Genomic DNA, 22,402 nt, shown 5'->3' on the forward strand with positions numbered 1-22,402 from the left:
GAATCATTCGCGGTGGCTCGAAGAAAGAGTGAGATCTTTGAACCTCCAGCTTCATTAGCTCATATGTACCGCGGGTGATTGTGTGTCTGCGTGAGGAGAATCCGCTGGACCAGAGACGCTGAAACGCTCCCCCCGTTCTCCACTGTTACTATCTCTGGAGTATCACACATCGCTGGTGTTGAAGGCTGTGTGCGGTCACATGATCAATGTGTTTGAATGACTATTTTTGAACATCAGATGAGCAGGTAACACATGGCATAGCTTATTTATATAACTTGGCTTATTTACTTGTTATTTGTTGGATATTAAGATGAACAAAGGAGGCAGCAAAGCAAAGCTGGCATTTACATGCATAAAGAACACAAAGAAGACTCGGCTCCTCTTAGTCTTTTTTAGTTTGGCATCCCGTCTATTAGAGTGCTTTTATCCAACCTCTTTATAAAAATATTAAGTTATGTTAATTTGTTAGAAACATTAACTCAATAAAAGCTTGAGAAACCGTGTCATTTGGGGACATGGAAAGCAGTTAAGTCTGAAAACCGTATTCTGTTTTGTAAGTCTGACACATTCAAATGTAAGAGTGTTTGCATTGGAATGTAATGGTTTCCTCCATAAAGCTGGTGTCCTGTCTCCAGCGTGTTCGCAATATTTAGTGTTTACAGTACGTCTGGAGAATCTCAGTGATCCAGGAAACTTGTATCCGAAAATAAGGACGAAACAAACTGGCGAGTGTGTGCGCATGCACGTTTGAGTTTTCATGTCCATGTAGCTTCTTCAGTTCAAATGGTTGGTGGGGAGTTTAGGATTTTATTTTGAAAGTCTTTGGGTGGTCCCCACCTGAATACCAACCCAATACTTGATAATAGAGCAATGGTGGTCTAAGGATAACCAGAAACCCTCAAGACTTGTGGTGTGAATGGGAGTGAAACCTTTTGAGGACAGATGTTAAAATGACACCGGTCACATTGAACTATAAAAGTCACATGGATGAGTGATAAAGCATCTTCGAGTAAACTTAAGTCCAGTTTTCTTTGTGTTAGCTTAGCTTTGTTAATTGCATTTCTTTCTTCTTCTTTTTCTTTTTCTTATTATTACTTCTGGGACAAAACATCCCATTACCTTTCCCTCCTAACCTCCAGTGTTCACACAGCCCAGATTGTTGTTGCAGAGCTTTAATGACATGTGCTCTAAATTCTTCTTCAGCATTATTTGGGTTTACGCTCTTCTTCATTTCCTTTATCTTTTAAGAATTTCTTAAATACACATTTGTTTCCATGGTGCTGTAGTACCAGCACCCGGCATGACCTGCCTCTGGGACTATATTTTGTTTCTTGTGTCCTCTTGATTTGATAAAGAGTTTGCTTAATCCTTCAGTTACAAGCTTTTTGGTAATGACCTGTTTAATCCGCCCGCCCCCCCAAGTAGAGATAAAACACACTGCAACATCCATTTCAGAGGAGTTTATTCACTCAAATACAGCCTCTAGACAAAGCTGTATTGCTGTGTATGATGTAGAGTTGCTGTACCTTATTTACCCAGCTGACGTTACACTAAGCATTGTCAAGTTTATGGATCACATTCAAAACCGTCGTTGCCGAATTTCAGTCAGTAAGTGGATGTATAGAGGACGGATCTAAAATTAAAAGTCACGTTTCAAGCAAACACTCCATGGCTTCACTTTCAGTCTCCAGATTTGCTTTGTTTTCTTTCTATATTTTTTCTTTTTTTCATACAAAGCTGAATAACAAATCTTCTGACTTGTGGGTGGACACACAGCATACATGGTTGACAATGAGTCCCCAGCGCTGCCCCATGAATATGCAGATCTCGCTGTAGCTGCAGCTCTTTGCTGTCAGTTAACATTTTTTTTTTTTTTAACAGCCTTGTCTCTCAAATGACATGCAGTTGCACCTTTTTCCAACGTTCAGCTACATCTTGAATGTAAAGACAATGAGTTGACAACTAAAGGGAGAGTTAACATATTTGGTGGTGGACAGATTTCTTTTTTTTTTTTTTTTTTAAATAACGTACAATGCTCTATGCACTTAGTGTCACGTCACATGTGAAAGGACATTTACAGCGTTTTAAACTGTTGCAAGATAAATGTGTTTATTTTTTCCTCTTGTCAGTTGTTGCCTTGCATTCACCCTGGTGCCCACACAGCATCATAATCAGAACCACAACAGACACCCACAGCGCATATGCACGCGCACACATACACCATCCCATCTCCACAGGAGCGAACATGCCTCACAGCTTCAGCATAAGCTGATAATTTACCAGCAGTCTCAAACCCCCACCTCCCTTCTCCCACGGAGGAGGGCAATGAAATGCCACGAGTTCAGTTCTCCACCTGCACCTCGCGCATACCAGGCCTCTCCTCCGCCACGTCCCCGAGGACGGCTCATGAGCACTCCAGCTTTATTGTGGTGATGATTGCTTGTGATTTTTACACCAGAGCAGATGAAAATGAAAACAGAAACGCGCTGTAACTCCACTAAACTCAGTGCTGCCACAAGTTTCACGTCTTCTAAATGTTGTACATTCTAGGATGGAGATTAACGGCCTTGCTGTTAAAGAGATTAGTGTGAAACTTTTTAATTTAACCCTTTCTCTTTGCATCAGCAAATTGTTAATGCACTTGCCTTATTATTCAGGCGACAAAGTCATTCACATGTTGGTGTTTTTAAAGATGAAGGCATCACTCACTGGATCATATGTTACAGTCAACACAGCTCAAAGGCAAATGTTCACAATCAAAGCTTAAAGCCTTTGATGATTTGCACTGGCAGCTGAGAGGCTGTGTATTATTAGACATGTGAGTGCCCCGGGACCTCGGGGATTCATGGCTGTGAAGTCGCTCAACCTGTCAGTCTTTGAAGCCGATGCGCTCTCCAGCCTCTACAGCGTAAAGCTGTGAGAAATCACATGTAAGAAATGTCAACTAGTTATCCTTCAGTCAGATGTGATTCAGCAACCATTTTTTTTTTGCCCGTAATGCTAATTATACCACTGGGACTGCATTTTGTCTGATGATTTAATTGTTTATTGTAGAAAATGCCCATAGCTGAGACATCTCTGAAATGATGTCTCAGACCAAACGACTAAAGCATTTTCATTACAGTATAACATAAGATTACACTGGAGAAGCTGCATGTTTGTTACTTCTGCAAATAAAGTCTTATCCCGTACTGCAGGAACAAACCATCGTGGTTCTTAGGACTTCGCTGCAGCAGCTTCTTTGACAACACAACAGGATCGTTGTGTCACAAATTTTCAATTAGATTAAATTTGATTTTATTTATTTTATTAAATCTTGTTACATTTTCCAAATGGTCTCAACATGCTTCACGAAACCCAGAACTTGAATCCTCCAGAGCAGCACTGAGGCGAAGGTGGCAAGAAAAACTGCCTTTTACAACAGGAAGAAATCTTTGATTTGCTTAAGGCCGGCTGGCTAGAGAGAGAAAAAAGAAGAGCGAGAGGAAAAACTGAACTGAAAGCAAGCTGATGAATGCATAAATGCAGCATATTTGCATGATACAAACAAGATGGTAAGAGATGCATGATACATGGGAGATTGATAATGGATACAACTGATGCATAGCTCCAGCTATTAATTCCAGGAAAGCTTAGTTTGTACACGCTTGTGTGCGATGTTTGGGCGAATGCGTGAACGCAGCACTGGTGAATCATCTTGATTTGAAAGATCCTATATCGTTTTATAAAATCTTCGCATCACTTTTTTAAATGCATGCGCTCTTTAGAAATCTTGCCACAGTTCAAGAGACACGCGGAACAGGAGGGAAGCTACAACCCAGGTCTGAAAGCTGATTGGATTAAAAAAAGTATGATAAATATGTAGTCATTAAGATTTCTTTCCATAAATCATCACCCCTTCCTTTCTCCTTGTCTTACATTTATCAGTATACATAGTTGAGGTTAAATCATTTTAATTAGTCGCAAAGATTCGACGCTGTCGTATAAAACAACGTCTCAAGAGGCTCCTACGTACGGTTGCTGGCACTTTTCAATTTTCAGAGGCAGGGCACCGGGAGAATGTAAGCTGAAAAGCTGCTTTTGTTTTCCAGTGTCTTTTGCTTTAATCTGTCAAGCATGCAAGACTTGTGCATCTGTCTTTTTTTTTTTTATTATATACAGTGGGGGAAATAAGTATTTGATCCCCTGCTGAATTTGTAAGTTTGCCCACTTCCATAGAAATGATCAGACTCTGGTTTTTATGGTTGTTTACTGGTTATGGGTATAGACAGAATATCAGTCGAAAATGCATAAAAAACACACAATCTAAAAGTTATAAATTGTTATGTATTTTATTAAGGGAAATAAGTATTTGATCCCCAAGCACAACACAAGTCAGTACTTTGTAGAGAAACCTTTGTTGGCAAGCACAGCGATGAGACGTTTCTTGTAGTTGGTCACCAGGTTTGCACACAGCGCAGGAGGGATTTTGGCCCATTCATCTTTACAGACAGTCTCTAAATCCTTCAAGTTTCTTGGCTGCCTCTTGGAAACTCGGAGCTTCAGCTCCCTCCACAGGTTTTCGATCGGGTTAAGGTCTGGAGACTGACTAGGCCACTCCATGACCTTAATATGCTTCTTCTTGAGCCACTCCTTTGTTGTCCTGGCAGTATGTTTTGGGTCATTGTCATGTTGGAAAACCCACCCACGAGGCATCTTCAGTGTTCTTGCTGAGGAAAGAAGGTTTTTGTCCAAGATGTTACAGTACATGGCTGCATTCATTGGCCCCATAATGCGGTGAAGTTGCCCTGTACCCTTTGCTGAAAAACAGCCCCAAAACATGATGTTTCCACCTCCATGCTTAACCGTGGGTATGGTGTTCTTTGGGTCATACTCACGTTTTTTCATCCTCCAAACACGGCGGGTCGAGTTAATGCCAAATAGCTCAACTTTGGTTTCGTCAGACCACAGCACTTTCTCCCAAGCCTTCTCTGAGTCATTTAGATGTTCACTGGCAAACTTAAGGCGGGCCTGTACATGTGCCTTCTTGAGCAGGGGGACCTTGCGGGCACTGCAAGAGTTCAATCCATAACGGCGCAGTGTGTTGCCAACTGTTTTCTTGGTGACGGAGGTCCCAACTGCTTCCAGATCATTAACAAGCTCCTGTCGTGTTGTTTTAGGCTGCTCCCTCACCTTTCTCATCATCATCCTCACTCCATGAGGCGAGATTTTGCGGGGAGCTCCAGACCGAGGACAGTTGATGGTCCTTTTATGGGTCTTCCACTTGCGAATAATGGCACCAATAGTTGTCACCTTCTCACCAAGCCTTTTGCTGATGGTTTTGTAACCTATACCAGCCTTGTGCAGGTCTACAATCTTGTCCCTGACATCTTTTGACAGCTCTTTGGTCTTGCCCATGGTGCTGTAGAAGTTGGAATGTAAGAAACTGATTCTTAGAGCAGGTGTGCTTTATATACATGACGAGTTAAGATCAGGAGTATTGGTAATTAGTTGACTGAGCACAGCTGTGTGCCACATGCGCACCAGCCAATCTGTAGGAGCCTGAATTCTAAGTGAATTGTTGGGGATCAAATACTTATTTCCCTTAATAAAATACATAACAATTTATAACTTTTAGATTGTGTGTTTTTTATGCATTTTCGACTGATATTCTGTCTATACCCATAACCAGTAAACAACCATAAAAACCAGAGTCTGATCATTTCTATGGAAGTGGGCAAACTTACAAATTCAGCAGGGGATCAAATACTTATTTCCCCCACTGTATATATTTATTGGATTTCAGTTTGCCATCCAGATCAAAACAGTCTTGTCACCAGGGAGGATTATATCTGTGAAAACTTCCAGAGCTCAGGTGATAACCAGTGAATTGACCAATCTGCATCATGTAAACAATTATTCATGCCTAAACAATGAAATAAAAGATAAGATGTAGGAAAAGACTGAATATATGATCAGACAAATTAATAAACAAGACGAATGGTTGAGACAGGACTTTCTTTAGTGATGCGTTTCTACTCTTCGTGTTCGCTCCCGTCCACCCCGACTTCCTCTATCATAACTCATGTAGTCACACAACACATCCTCTGTCTTTACCACTGATTTATGACCATCACTTATTCACTCGTCACAAAGAACCAAACACAAGTTGTTCTAAGCTCTTGAATAAACAGCCAGTGCTGTTGTTTTTTTTTCTGTTCAGTAGAGGCTCCAGAAAGATGTAAGTGAATTTGGGTCAAAATACACCAGAGACAATGCTGCTACTGTCTGCCTAACCAGCTAAATGCTATTTGTTTGGCTAGTAATTAACTGGTGCATAGCAACGGACGTGATTTATGAACATCATCATCTAGAGGAAACGGACTCAAGAGGATTTTAATAACGACTGAATAATTGTGTCATCTTAGTGTAAAACAAAATATTCTGACTTTGTATTTGGTTTTCTAAAGACTGGAAGAGTAAATAGCCTCTGTGATTCAAAGCAAAACCCACTCTGCGTTAAAACAGGAGGTTGCCCGGTTGTTGTTTGCTGCCCCGGATTAACGTGCTTAAAGGATTTTAAAATGCCAAAACATTATAGTTTATGATGGTCATAGACAGGATATTGCAAAATGGATAGAAACTCCCTAATATAATTATAACAATACAATATGTATATAATTAAATATAGCAACAGTGAAGCCTAAGTGCTCAAGTCTTGTTTGGATCCTAGATTCAATATGGAGCTAGTTAATAAGGATAAACTGCGGAAACGGATTAAGAACCAAAGTTTGAACTCTAGAGCCCAATTTCCGTTGAGCCCTGTCAGCCCACCATGGCGAAAAAACACTTCCAAACGCTGTGAACCTTGTCCAAATAAAACCAGCCCGAGGTTTGAAAGACTTCCTGACAATTACATCAGCATTTCTAGTCCGACAGTCTGTTGTGCACCTTATTAATCATTGTATTTGAAAGCTGCAGAGTTTATCAACTTCTGTGAATTTATTGCAGTGAAACCAAATATAGCTTCAGCCTCTTCTGTTTCTTTTCTTTGGTCTGTTCTGTTTTTGTTTGTTTTGTTTTTTTAATTTTACCTTCTAGAGCATCAGCCTCATGGCAAGTGGGCAGATGGTTATTTGTGTGTCAGATGAGGCAGAGTGTGAGATCCCCTGAACCAGAACATTAATGGTTTCGGATCCATAAACAAACAGCACCTTGTAATTTCCAGTCTGCTTACTGTTTTTTTTTTTTTTTTTTTACATTAAGATGTAAAGTTTCAAACAAATCATATCTGAGTCAGTGAGGCTTAAGGATGATTTCCATGTCAGACCTTAACCCACCTTGAGCTTGAGCTCAATGCACATCAATTATTTGTGGCCGACTCCCTGATGTGGCTGGTTCTGCTTATCTATCAGGTTGCCGCCCCCACATTTCCAGCATTGGGAACCCTCGTATAAGCCCAGTGTTTCATCACCACAGCGGGCTGTCATTGTTCTAAATGCCAAAAATGCCAAAAAGTTTAAAAGTTATAAGATTTGTTTCTTCTCCTCGTCTTGAGCAGGGATCTTGTTCTTCGTGGACAACTTGCACATTTGCTTCTTTTCTATTAAACTCTAAGATATTAACTTAGTTCAAAGGGCTACTATGGTGATAATTTGACTTTGTAATTGTAAAGCAGTTTACTATTGTCCAATTAATGCACATTAATTGAGGTGACCTTCAGTCGCAGCTTGTTGGAACTGAATTAAGTGAAACGAGATTAATGATTTTCGTTCTCTCCCTCCTCTGTCATCAGAGGATTGGGCTCTGTCATTACTGTAATAGTAAATTCTATGAGCGGTAGGCTGTAATTAGTGTGGAGGAGGAGACCGAAGGAAGTGTATTGATTTCTTATTTGCCTGGTGAAAATGTCAGGGAAACACAGAGGGCATGAAAACATGACTCTAGGCTGATTGGTCCAGTAACAGGTCTGATTGGCTTGGTGCATTGTAATTCAAATCCAGATGGTCGCGACAAGAAATGTTCGATTTATTAGCTGGAAATGCACAGAAGACATAACCTGATACATGAGATAAATGATCATGGAGTAAAAGTAACCTTTATGTCGACCCACTTGGAAAAAGATACGTCTTTGGACTGGATTCAGACTGTTACGTTAAGACGTGATTGATGATGGAAACCTTTTGAGAGGGTATCTGGGGGTACTTGAAGATTCAGTATGGACTGAGCAGGCCAGAGATAAAAACTCTTATCTCTGACTCAGGCACCTTTTTATTTATTTTTTTTTTTTTTAATCCTTTAAAACAAAATAAAAGAACCTAAAGAGAATTTCTGGCTTATAAAGTAGTCGATAATCAATAAACATTTTGCTAAAACATCTTGAATATTATTTCTTTGAACTAGTTATATGATACAGATGATTTTCTGTCTTACATAAAGTTGACAAGATGACGTAGAGTAAATATACATCTGGAACTAATTGTCTTGAAACTCGAAGCAGTGGGGGTTTGCTAATCTGGGCTTTGCTTCTGTTCCAAGTTTAAAAAAAAAACAAAAAAAAAAAAAACTCCTGACATCAACTACTTGATAAGGCTCCCTAATTAATGCACTTACTTTGCTTAATTCATACAGCAGCAACAACGGAAGATGGCAAAGACCAATTGGCTGTTTCATTGTGGGTTGTACACTACCAGTCAAAAGTTTGGATACATCTCAGTTCACTGATGAGGTGTGTCCAAACTTTTAACCAGGAGTCCATATCCAGCAATTTCTTGGCCGGTCTCAGTAACTTCAAGGAAACTCTTCACAGCTGCTTATGGCCAAGAAATAGTTTGGTACATTTTTAAACTTCCCTAGGAATTAAACAGACACGGGGTGGTAATTAGTGAGATTTAAATGTTCTGCTTGGTGGAATCCGTTTCCCTGTTCCCAGACTTTGTGTTGGTGGCTGCAGCTTTCAGATCACTCGAGCATGTTTCCCAAAATACTTTAACTATCTCTTCAGTTTCAGCCAAATAGAGGAGTCTGTGAGTTGTAACGAGGAACACTTGTGAGTGGAACCCGAACCCTGCTCAGATCAGAAAGTAAACATCAAGATGTGGATTAGCTTCCAGCTTCAAACAATGGTTGGTTGTTGGGATGTTGCTGAGGGACACATGCACAGACAGGCAATCAAAGCATAAACCAGAACTTCTTAATGATTGCAAGCTTCACATTTTGCATATGCAGCCGCTCCAGATTGGGTTTTGTTTAGCATATACGTTTTTGATTACATCACAGACGTGTCGGCTCTCGTCTTCAGGTGCTTCTGACTCATCCACAACTACACATTATCCTCGCCAATCAAATAGGATATAAAAAAAAATAAACTGTGGTGTTCAGGATAAATTACAACTCGTCATCTATTTAGGGACTGTTGGTCCAAGTCTGCTTTCTCTTAGGCTTACGTAGTGTTTGATGAAATGATGAGAGAATCACTGGTGAACAGTTCTGCCTTATAAACTGTCTTTTGCTATTTGTTTTTTATCTTGTGTTTTAAATGATCTCATTTCATTTATCTCCTCTCATTTATAAGATGATGTAAAAGATCTGAGCAATTATTTCACTCATATTCATTAAAACATTTTAAGCAGAGGGTCCGTGGAGGTAATGCAGGGGGGTCACAAAATCATTGGTTGATTAGACATTATATATATATATATATATATATTTTTTTTTTTTTATTTTCTCTCACACATTTTGATGTCTTTAAATGTACATTAACAGGAATCAATCGTAATTCAGTAAAGGGAATTAAAATAAGAGGAATCGAATTAAGAAAATAAATATTTGAACCTGCGTATTATTTGAATATCTTAATGCTGAATGATACTTAATAATGTATATTTATAGTTTGCACTAGGCCGAGTTTAATATAGAACGCATATAGTCGGTAGGTGGTCTCCACTTAATGTCTCCATCAGTTTGGTTTGTGGACCCACCAGGCCCTGGTTGTCTAGGTTACCGTCTTGTATATTCAAGTAGTCCATAAAAATCTACATAAATTAGTGCACTCTCTGTCCAGCGTCTGTCTTCACGGCACTGTGAAATTAGAACCGAGATGAAAAAAGACACCTTACAAAGCCTTAGCTCTTAGTTTGAAAGGTCGAGGAGGAATTCTTCATTGTAAAGATCACCATCATTAAATTCTATGTAACCTTTTTCACTCTCCTACTTGAAAAATTTCACACAGTTTGATGGGCTGTTGTTCATGTTAATTATTGCTGCAGAAAGTCCTACGTGCCTCTAAAGCGTCGCTCGTCTTTTGTGTCGTTCAGGTGGGTTGCGACCATGCGCTGCCTGGCTGCTCGGGTCAACTACAAGACCCTCATCGTCATCTGCGCCCTCTTCACGCTCATCACCGTGTTGCTGTGGAACCGCTGCTCGAGCGACACCTCCATACGCTTCCTGCCCCGCGCCGCCATGGTGGCTCCCAGCCCCAAGATCGGGGATGCCAGCATCAGCAGCCAGCAGCATCCTCCCCAACCCCCGGAGCCCCCGCCTGTGGTCGGGGTCGTCAGCGGGATCAAGTACGAAGAAATTGACTGTCTGATCAACGACGACGCGACTATCAAAGGGCGGCGAGAGGGCGGAGAGATCTACCTGCCCTTCTCGTGGATGGAAAAGTACTTCGAGGTGTACGGTAAAGTCGTGCAGTACGATGGCTACGATCGCTTTGAGTTCCAGCACAGCTACTCGAAGGTTTACGCCCAGCGGGAGCCCTACCACCCCGACGGGGTCTTCATGTCCTTCGAGGGATACAACGTGGAGGTTCGGGATCGTGTGAAGTGCATCAGTGGAGTGGAAGGTAAGAGTTTTTTTTTTTTTATTGATATTCATCACAGAGAATAGACACAATGTCAGATCTTAGGTTTTGAATAAGTGTTCTTGCAGTGTGAAGCACACAAAACAAGAGTCATTATGCAACCGAGTGTGATTGTTAAGACCCTCTACTGTCTGTTTGGATCCTACAAAAGTAAAAGTGAAAGGCTTTATGCTCTTGAATTCGTGCTTTTCAAGAGGGAAAGTCAGGTGTGTGTTGCTAATATCAATGGTTCTGTCTCATAGGAACAAATAGCCACACACTGACAAAACACGAGGCACTTGTTATAAAAAATAGAAGATATTGAACATTTTTTCAAAGTGCAAAAAGGTGAGCGCTGATGTGGAAGGGACACTTGATTTTTGGCCTTCAGTCCTTGTGTGTTAAACAAAACAATGTAGCGTTTTAACAGCCTTTAGCAGCAGTTTTCTTGTTTTAATTATCCATCTTGCAAATACACAATGTACAACATTAACAAGTACGTTTTCCATTACGGTCTGGATTTACTTTTCAATTACATTTTCCATTTCGTGCAGAGAACAACAGGGTTTCCACATTCATATTGTCGCACGCTCTGGTTGGCCAACATTGATTTAGTGCATGGACATTAGTTTTAATCATAAAGTTTGTTTCGTTTGTTTTTAAAGAGACCCTACCTCAATTAAAACCACTTAGTTCCAAATACTATCGTCCCCTGTTTGACTCTGGTAAATGTGATTCTTCCGTCAAGTCCATTAATAACATTTATGTCCGTTATCCAGTCACTGTCAATATTTCTTTGTATTGATACAAACAGCTGGATGTCTGTTAAGTGAGCGTTTCCCTCCGTGTTCCTTCGCACTTCGAGTCGGTCCTCAAAGTTGTTTTCTTTCCAGGGTTCCTTTTAAAGTAATTGCCAGGAAAGATCAATAGCTAATTTTAAAAGGCTATTAGTTGAAACCACATTGTCATCAATATAGTTCGATTCCCCACTTTGGTGAAGAAGTGGCCCTGTGTACTTGGCCGAAATTGCAAAATAGATATTCATTATCCTTCTTTTATGATCAAATAGTAGTAAAAGGAAATACAACTCAAAAAGGTCTGTTAGAGATTTATCAATGTTGTCACTGAAAATGACAAATGTGTGTTTTTTTCCCTCCTACTCGTAAAGCAAGCTCTTGTTTTGGCTGAGAAATATAATGGATGAGGATATATTTCCTGGCAGGTGACAAGATTAGCTTGATGAGTAGTGATAGCCAGCGTCTGCAGGAGCAATTTGCCGGCAGTAAAAGTTTTTACCGAGGTCGATTGTGCATTTCCCACATTGATTTTCTTGTTTTCTTTTTTTTTTTCTTTGCATAATGAGGAGTTTTGGTTCATAACACAAACAGAAACTACAAGCTGATCTAATTTATATCAAAGACAGGAAATAATAAGTACTGAAATGATGGCTGTGGTGTGTCGTACGGCCGCGTTAGATGGATGATTATGTTTGGTTGTGTTTCAGTTTTTGTAGTCATTAGGCCTGAAACTAAGAATTTGTTTCATTGTCAACATAATTTGATTGTTATTTTCTGGTTTTGTTTTTGGATCCAAAGCCCAAAACTGTTAAAGAATGAACATTATTTATAGTTGACTGTCGTATAAGCTAAAATATAAGGCATCGGGTTCACATTCATTCACATTAACGAAGCTGCCAACTGCATGAAAGCTTGAAAAACATTAGTCGAGGGTGATCATCGTCTAATTGCCTGTTGACACATTTGGCCATTTATTTTCTCTTAACTGACTAATCTTTAGCATCTCTTATTGCACTTTTGCTTGAAGTGTACTCACACGCAAAGTCGTTTAGGGGTGACAAATTACAGATTAAGCGAGTTACCTCGCCCTGCTGTGACGGGGAAGGAGCATAAATAGTAGAAAATAGGTCAGACAGGAATCTAGCCAAATCTCAGCACTGTGAAGTTATTCTCACCCTCCCATTTCCCGCATGCTTCTTTTAGTACAAAATTAAGGAGACACTTCTGCACTCTCATGTACGCACACACATGCAATTTCCTGAGATCTATTAATTAAGCCCAGGGCTCCTTGGTATTTAGTGCGGCACATGCGCAAACACACACACACACACACCTCTCTTTAACTTAGCATATTTTTATAGGTGAAAATAGCATTTCATTAATTAGCCTGTCACAGTCAGAGCTACCGCAGGGCTCCAACAAGGTCATTGGAGCATTTCTCTCCCAGTGCACTCTGCTACCCACGGAAAAAGTTATTTAACAGGACCCTCAGCAATATTCATTAAATGCCTTAATGGCCCTTTTACATCTCTCTAGCCTCGGCTGTATTCTGTGAGCAACTTTCTGTCTTAACGTTGGACACTTACCCAAATTGTTCTGATGTCTAAAGCTCAGACAGCCACCTACTATAGCCAGGATTAAAAGATAATGCTATATATTGAGGGACGTGTTATTGTAAAATTTGCCGGCAGTCTTTTAATGCAAATTTATGCACTCTGCGTTTTTATTGTTCGTCGTAAAATCACAAATACTATACTTTTATGTGTCATTAACTGTCACATCCCCTGTAAGGCTTAAGGTTTTATGGTGGAGGTTTAGATACTGAGCCCTTACTTTTCCTTATTACGCCAGAGTCTCCATGAAACAACAGAACAGTCACTGAAGACAACCAAGCTCCGGTAGTTGAAGCACTTAGTCATCTCTAACAATGGCGTCTTGGATCACTACACTAAAAAAAGAAAATTGTTGGACCAACTTGAATTGGAAATTGGGGCTCGCCAAGGTTGGGGGGGATCCTATCGTCAGTGCTGACCACAGAGCCACTGTCCCGCCCCATGCAAAGGTGCAATATCCAAAAGGAGTGAAATTTACATGGTGCATGCGGAGATGGAGAAACAGCCGGAAATACTAAAGCAGAAATAACCAAGTCTACCAAGCAGACCAATCACAGCTCTTTCACTGTTGAGTAGTTACATTATCTTCAATAATGTGTCCTCCAAAGAAATGTATAAGTAGTTATATTAATCTAATGAAGGAGAAATTGGTTTATTTATGACTTTTAGAACAAAAAAAAGATATTGGGCCAAAAAGGGGCCAAGTGTGTTTCAGGAAAAATCCAAAAAAACGTCATAACACACAAAAAAGAAGCCTAACTCACACACTTTGACTTGAATAAGAATCGTAGGTTTATTGAACATAGTGTGATTGTAAGTTGATGTAATCCACAGTAGTACACTTCGATGACTAAAGCAGAGTGAGACTCATGCAAAACATTACAGTACTTAAACTACTACACAAATACATGTTTTAGAGTGTATCTAATGCATTTTTTGTCCTCACTATTGCTCTTATAAGTTTTGAGTCTGATGACGCACACGTATAGTCTCGCTTGCGCTCGCAGTTCAAACGCGTACGTGATCTCTCTCCTCTCTTAACCCAACACTCTCAACCTTCTGCCTGAGATGGATATCGCACTTTGTAGTGGAATCCGAGGAGGGATTCGGGCAGAAATAGAATCCAGGACATTATGACACACCGTGGTGGAAACGGTCAGGTTAGTCGACGCCACACAAGCCGCAAAATAATTGAGTCAAGTCGACAAGGCCTTCGATCTACGTTCTGTCGGTGTCGTGTTAAATTAAATAAAATTGTGGTTCGGAATAAGTGTGAAGGCATTACCTTTCTCGTCGCTGCTGTTTTTCCTGTAAGCTTACACCTACAGCGAAGAGGGCTGGAGTGCAGGCAGCTGCTGCAAGGTTGTCCGTGTCAAATGTATGAATTCTGTGAAACACTTGGTACAGATTAATGTGTTATGTCGGGTGTTTCATGATATATCCAGCTAGAATAGACTGCCATAGCGCAGAGGCAGAAACATCACCTCACAGAAACCCAAAAATACCACTGCCTTATGACTTTATTGTGTCTGCAGATGAAAAAAAAAAAAGCATCATTAACATCACATGAGGTTTCGCTCAATCTGGCCTTCTTGCTCTACCTGGGGGTACCAACTCCTGAGGGGAAACATCTGGGCATCTGTTTTGCCCTCACTTTTCTTCATGCTGAATTGGCATGTTTCCTCACGAAACTGGGTATTTAGATGCTCGAGCGTGTTCTGCAAAAATCATCACACGACTCATTGCAAGCCTTCGTTTCACTGGTAATATTAAACGTTTCTTTGTGTCATCTGGATGTTGAACTTACCTTGACCTGATTAAGCTAAAGGTAAAAACTAAAGAGCATAATTTGACAATACAATGGTGTGTGGCACTATCAGTGCTATTAATTCCAGTAGACAGACAGCCTCTGAGCCTACCTGAATTGGCAGAAGACCTAGTTTTTGTTTTTTGAGATTGCCAGAAGAGTGTGCTGTCTGGAGTCATGAAAATATGTCGAGGCTTAACAGTCAATTCCACGTGGATTACTTGGTGTTATGCAGTGTGTAGCACAGAGTTACAGTGTTTCAGGGTTTTGACAGTCATTTGACTTAAGTTGTCAAGGGAAATGCCATTAACAAGACAGGCAGGGAGAAAAATCTGGCAGCTGAGTGGAAGTGTGTGTTTGTGTGTGGGGGGGGGTGTGCGAGTGTGTGCATTTCTTTTTTTTTTTTTTTTTTTTTTTATGAGCACGTTAATCAAATGTAGCAGCTCTCCGTCAGGGCTGTGGGAACGTTGGTACTTAAATATGGCATCAGTCCCTGCAATGCGTGTGTCCCCCTCCATATGCACATTAAAACGGAGCAGTGAAGAGAATGAATATATACAGCGATCAGCCACAACATTATGACAGATGAAGCCAATGACATTGACCGTCTAGTGACGCCTCTGCCTATAAGAGAAACTTACCTAAAGCTGATGTATAAAAGGTAAATCTCCACTCTGCCGTTCATTCATGCAGTACATATGATGGCTAAGCATCCCTCGCATGGTTGAAATCAAGTAATTAATTTTTGCAGGAAAAAAAAATGCACGGCTTCACCTCTGCTTTACTTGTAGCAGTGAGAAAGGACCGACCACTCACACTATGTATTGATGACCCTGTCTGGGAAAGGGAGAAAATCACTGAGCAATCTTCGTGGCTGGGAGTGAATCCGTGTGGATGGGTGATTCAGACGGGCTGCATTCATTGTAAACACTGCAGGGAGCTGCTTGAATAGTTCTCAAACCCAACAGAAATCATTGTGATCACAGATTCCAACTCATTATGAACCCTAAATAAGATGATCTGGTAAAATATATGTGTTTACTTGCTCCAAAACAACTGAACTGAACTTGTTCAGCCCAACATCATTGACAAATCTGAATTCATTCAACAGAAGATGACCCAGGTTTTCCACACCACTGCTCACAGTAACAACTTCCTTCATCCTTTCAGACACTTTGTTTGTTTTGCTGCCTCCATCCTTCTGTCCCTTGTGGAAACTCATCATGTCACGTGGATCAACCATTTGCAGACACTTAATAGACGCTAATATTTTCCCATTTAACACATTATCAACAAGTTAACACCATCCCTCATCTTATTATGAGAATAGTAGTATCCATGTAAACATAGCCGCTGAGAAAAGTCGATATAATTCCTCACACTTTTGTGCGATTGCTGTGCGTTAGATGTGGTCAGTCCTCAGTGCATTCAGCCTTGGCTGAGTCTGCCACTTAATCTATCGCACCTTCGCGTTTCCATTAACTCCCATTGCAGATCAGGGGCGCATGGAGGATAGTTGATAAGTTTGAAAGGAGGTGGTGCATTGTCGGCGCTAATCTTGACTGTATTTAATTCTTCTTGGAAGGATGGGGCCTGGGTAGCACACATGCACTCCCTGTCACAAGGTCTTAAAAAGATCTGTTAATCAGAGTGATTCTCTTCCCTGAGCTATTTCTGGCTGTGTGAATGGAGAAGCTCGCCTGCAGTGAAATGCACTAGATTAGCTTGGATTTCGACACACTGGCCAGTCGTTTACCATAGCTGGCTCTGTTTGTTTTCTAATCCATTTCTGTTGGAAAATTTATTTATTTATTTCTTTATTTTTGCAGTCATCACTTTCTTTTGTTGTCTCACGCTCACAAAGAAGACCAATATTTGAGCCACTCTCGTCCACTTTACTGGGAGGCTTTAAAATTTGTGTCTTTGTTGTCAATAATTTATTTTGGACCAATGTTTTTATGGTCTGTCATTATGAACCCAGTGTGACGCTGCACTTAACAGATTTAGAAGCTCTTTAAGCCAAAAAGAAAACTGTTGTGACAAGTGCCATCTAGAAAAGGAACATCTGATTGGAATAGACTGCAAAGAGCAAAAAGGGAAAACGGCACAAAAGCATTTCAATACGCTTCAAAATTAGCCAAAGAGATTCATGTTCTTCTATATTTATTTAACGGTGTTTCTTCTTTTTTTCCACTCAGGCGTGCCTCTGTCCACGCAGTGGGGTCCTCAGGGCTACTTCTACGCCATCCAGATTGCCCAGTACGGCTTGAGCCACTACAGCAAGAACCTGACTGAGCGCGCCCCCCACGTGGAGGTGTACGATACGGCCGAGGAGAGGGACAGCCGGGCTAGCACGGCGCCCTGGGGTGTGCCCAAAGGTTGCGGCCTCAGCCGCGTCTACGACAAGACCAGAGCTTCCTCTGTGCGTCAGTTCAGTGCTCCAGGTATGTAAGCCCTCCGTTTGCCCAGATGGCCTCGGGGCAAGCAGCTTATCTCCTGTTAACTGTGGCTGTAAGTAGGCTCCGTGTGCAGCTGCACCCTCAGGACAGGATGATAGTCTGCCAGTGTTCTCACGGTTCGGTGGTGACTCACCGCAGACTGTATCGGTCAACAGCGGACCCACATTCCTGGAAATTATGACGACTGAAGAACCAGCAGACACAACATCGGAACTTTCATTTGATTATGTTCCCTTCATCAGGCGTTGTGTTGGACAAAAAAACAATCCAGCGGATGTTATTTTCACTTTAGGCACCGACATGAAGTCTGTTATTTCCAGATGTTTACAGCTGCTGCCAATTAAAGTTAATTAACTTTATTACATGATCGCACATCTAGAGCAGAGGTCTTCAACGTTTTTCAGCCCAAACTGATGGAGAGACTAAGTAGGGACCCCTTACCTACTATATGTATATATTTATATTAAACTCGTCCTAGTGCCGTTTATAAATCCACATTATTACTATTATTATTATTATTATGATTTTGCTTCTAATATTAAGCTTTTCAAAAAATACACAGGTTTAGATGTTATTTTTTTATTCAGTAGTTGGTTGATTGGAGTGAGCTGCACTGTTAGCTTCTCTTCTGCTAACATTGCAGCGAGCGTCTGGGATTTCACCTGAGAACTGAACGGGCTCTCGGTCAATTGCAGGGAACCTGACAGAGTAATATGGGGCCTCGTGATTGGCTCAGCAGCGATAGGGACGAGGGCCTACTGTTGAAGACCTATGATCTAAAGTAAAGTGGAAACTGGACTAGTTTCAGTTTGCTTGAGGTTGCGCCAACCGGCAATCAGTGGCATCTTCTTTGCCCAGTAAGTGATTCTCTGGTGACTATTAACAACCAGAAAGGACTCAAAATGAGAACCTTGAATAATATTTACTACTACAAGTTCACTATATCAGGCTCTTGTTGGATAAGAAAAAAATAACATCTTTACTTATTTCATATCTATATATATACATACATATATAGACGGATATGCGTGCACGTGTGTGTGTGTGTGTATTATATCCCCGGTTAGACACTTGAAGCACATCATACTAACCATGTTCTTATTTTAATCAAAGAAGAGTTAAACAACCCTGGCAGTTCGCTTTAATCACAATATCAGAAGTGTCGTAATAAAATGGATTAATAAAATATGGAAATAAAAAAAAGACTTTGTTCAGGGAATTGGAGAAATTTAAACACTGCGGTGAGAAATATTAAAGTCCATGTAAACTGTTGAATATTATATACATTTATAACTGTCCTTTTCCGTGTAAGTGCCTGGTTAATAGGCCTTCAGAAAATAGGCCTTCGTCACTAGTAATAAAACTGACTGAAGAATGGCTCTGTCCTTGCTGCCATTTTGCACTGTCTCAACCTGAGGAATGTAATTTAATTCAGCTCACTCGGTTTTGTATCCAAGGCGCATATGAAAGTGAGGACAATGCGCTCCAGCCTCCCTCAGACTGTGGAGTCGTTTATTGTGTGCAGCCTTCTCCCTTATGCATCTAAAAATTGATCTGTGAATAGAGGGGGGAAAGAAAGAAAGAAATAAACCTTCTCCCTCTTTGTTCTTTTCATTTCGCCACAAAGCGTGTTCAGAGCCGCAGTATGTGATGCTCACACGCACTTAGAAGGAGTTTAATTCACACTGATTGACTGAATTGGAAGACATGAGGCACAGTGTACAGGGCTCATTATCCAAGAATTGTGTTGCAGTTATGTTGGCAGCTGTGCTCTTATAGGTTTAATAAATTAATTGTGGGGTGATGTAGGTCTGAACAGTTTCAGCTGGTAAATTGTTCAGACCTGAGTGGTGCAGTCACCACCGGCCTGATCGGTGCTGTGTCGTTTTTGTTTCTACTTCCTGCTTCACTTTCAACAACAGCGACTGAAACTTTCGCTGAAATTTTGCCGAGCACGAGTCACACAAATGTTCCGAACTTCTTCACTTAACAATGTAACACCTTGAGGATTGATCCAAAACAATGAAATGAATAATGACAGAGATGGAGAAGCAGCCAGAAATTCTAAAGCGGAAATATGCAACAACCAAATGGACCAATCGCAGCTGTTACGCTCTGTGTCGGCGTGAGTTACATTTCTGGAGAGTTCTAGGGTCTGTGTAGGGGTCACAGTAGCTTCTGCATCAACGTAACACAAAAGTCTAAACTGCCTATCGAGGACACATTTGACACCCGATCACCACGCGGTCCGAACTGCTTGTGACCACATTCCTTTTTTAGTGTGAACCCACAAAGAGTCCCGGCCTACACTGGTGGACCAGCTACTCACAACAAGCGAAAAAAAACACTGAACTGCTTTTGAAATTGTCACTTGAAAAGAAAAAAGAACAGCGAGTGATGCGAGCCCTGTTAAACATCATCTCTCTGTGGTTGTCAACTAACTAAACAAACAAAAGCATCCACACAAAAGTACTAATTAAATTGTTGAATAAGAGTATGTGTAATTCCGTCGCAAAATATGTTTCAGCATGTAGCTAATTAGCGATGTCATTGTGTTGATTTTTGCAAAGTAGTCATGTGGAGTTCAGGCATATGTTGTTATTTACCTTTTATTAACTGGAGATTTGTTTTTTTTTTGCTGCTGCAAAAAGCTCAGCAGTGACACTACACTGTGCATGGACAGAATATTTACAGATCTATACAAAAAAGAACTAACATTCGGGCGGATATGAATAAATTAATAATAATAATCATGTGCACGTTCAGTGAGAGATGTGTCCATGTTGGGACGTACACTCGACAACTGCACTGTCCGTGGTTCTGAAACAACAATAGCAGCTAGCACAGTTGTTAATTTTCACACATAAATCCTAAACCTGTGATCACTCAGGACGCATGTTAATACCAGGTCTAACCACCTTGTATAATTTTACAGCTCCTTTTACTTTTTTTTTTCTTCCTGTGTTAATAAGAATAAATGCCTCACGCCACTTTCACGTTAGTTAGCATGTAACTTGCTAATTGTCGAGCATAACACGGTGGGAAGACAGCTTGCAAATGCAGGAGTGAATTTGAGTGTAAAATTCGAGTTTTTGGTTTTTTTCCCCCCAAGTTTTCACTCACCTCAGCAACAAGCGGTGTTTCATAATTCATGAAAAGTCAAAACGGCACATTTTAATTTGCAGACAAATACAAGACAGCTGCAGCTAGAAGCTCACAGGAAATAACAAGTCAGAAAGATAACATATTTCCCTTCGCTCGGTTATCTCTACAGTCATGTTCAGACTGTCTAAAAATCCCAAACTGACTAAAGCTAGTTATTACAGTAAAGACTCCAAATCTGGTCTAGTTTTGCAGTTGTAAAATGAACAAGGCCACAAGATAGTTGTCAGAGTTATTTTTAGAACTGGAAGAAGTCAAAATCTTTTATCCACAGCTGACTGTGAGCTGTCTTTATTCTGCTTTGATCTCCTGCTGATACTTCCACGACGCTCTCTCCGTCTCTCTTTTTCGTCTTTTGTCTTCTGCCTTCTCTGCCGCGATCTCCTCCCACCTTCCTAATTCTTCCACTTTCAACCTCTCATCATGACCAATTTCTTTTCATTTCACCACTTTACACCTTTCCCTCTCTGCTCCTCGCTCTCCCCCTCTTCTTTTTCTTCCCCTCGCAGCTCAGCTCGCCATCATTGCGCTCTCTTTCCTTGACACCATCATGTTTTCATCATCGCTCCTCAGCCCTCCCTCAGCAGCTTTCCTTCTCCATTAATCTTCCCTTCTCTAGCCCAGATATCTGTCAGTCTTCCACCTCTGTTTACGCATTTCCACCCACTTATCGCCCCACGGCACTATAGCGCTTCCTAAACAGAGCCGTATTTGCCCAATCCGTTTTAATTCCTGATTGTGCTCTCTCATCAAACTTTCCTCATTTCCTTCTTCGCTGTCAGTTTCTTGGTTTTTGCCTCCTTTCACTTCCTCGCCCGACTCCCTTGGTCTTTTTTTCTCCTTACTGTATCTAGGGCGCTTGTGTTGAACAATCTCTCAAAGCCTCTGACAAGTGGATCAATCGTCTGTCCCCTGATAATAACCCACCATCCACCATCTACCATCTGCACGTTTCTGTCCAGCGCTGTCTGCCACTGAGCACCTTTGTTTTCTCAATCCCCTTGCGGATGGTTGATAGTTCAAAAATGCCTTTTTCCCCCCGTTTCCTCGGATGACATTCACACTAAGGCTGAAAAAATAGCTTTTTTTTCTTAGTACTGTGTGTATGTGTGGTGCGTAGCAATGTCTCTGTGCAGTGGTCTGTGGTGGGCTCAGAAGAGCAGAGGGGCATTCAAGGTTCACATTTGTTGAACTAGCCAGGAAAATAAATAAAAGGCATTATTTAATATGAGTATGTAGAATGTCACCAGTTCAGTACATAAAGGATAGGGCTGGGGAAAAAAAATATCGATATGGTAATTTATCGTGATATTTTTTCTTTCGATAAAATATCGATTTTGGATGTCTTAATATCGATATAAAGGAAAAACTCATGTTTTGGGCCGAATGTGACGACTTCCGAACGTCCACCACCATTTTTTTTGTACAAGTGCAATGAATTGGAAATAGATAATTTGAATAAATTTTTATTTTTTTTTTGACTCAATTTGTCCAATGAATTATCCCTGACGTCATCTGATGTACATATATATACAATGAGTATTTTAAGCTGCACTTAAAATTTATCAAAATATCATAATATCGCAATAATGTATCGTATCGTGACCTAAGTATCGTGATTCGTATCGTGAGGTCCTTGACATAACCCACCCCTAGTAAAGGATGTAATAACAATAATCATAATAACAGTATTTTACTTGACTCTTTTTAAAGATGGACGACGTTACACTACCTAAAAATTG

General features: G+C 40.7%; 1 protein-coding gene across 2 annotated transcripts in view; it reads left to right on the top strand.

Moving 5' to 3' along the window:
• glceb (glucuronic acid epimerase b) overlaps nucleotides 1-22,402 on the top strand; it is a 49,947-nt gene that overhangs the window by 20,043 nt on the left and 7,502 nt on the right. For both annotated transcript variants that reach the window (XM_047581206.1, XM_047581207.1), the window contains 2 exons: nucleotides 10,296-10,825; nucleotides 17,238-17,483. In XM_047581206.1, coding sequence (XP_047437162.1) covers nucleotides 10,309-10,825; nucleotides 17,238-17,483 — 763 coding nt within the window. In that variant the 5' untranslated portion in view covers nucleotides 10,296-10,308. The remainder of the gene's footprint in view (nucleotides 1-10,295; nucleotides 10,826-17,237; nucleotides 17,484-22,402) is intronic.

Source organism: Mugil cephalus, chromosome 3 (assembly GCF_022458985.1).
Source record: "Mugil cephalus isolate CIBA_MC_2020 chromosome 3, CIBA_Mcephalus_1.1, whole genome shotgun sequence".
Classification (NCBI taxonomy): domain Eukaryota; kingdom Metazoa; phylum Chordata; class Actinopteri; order Mugiliformes; family Mugilidae; genus Mugil; species Mugil cephalus.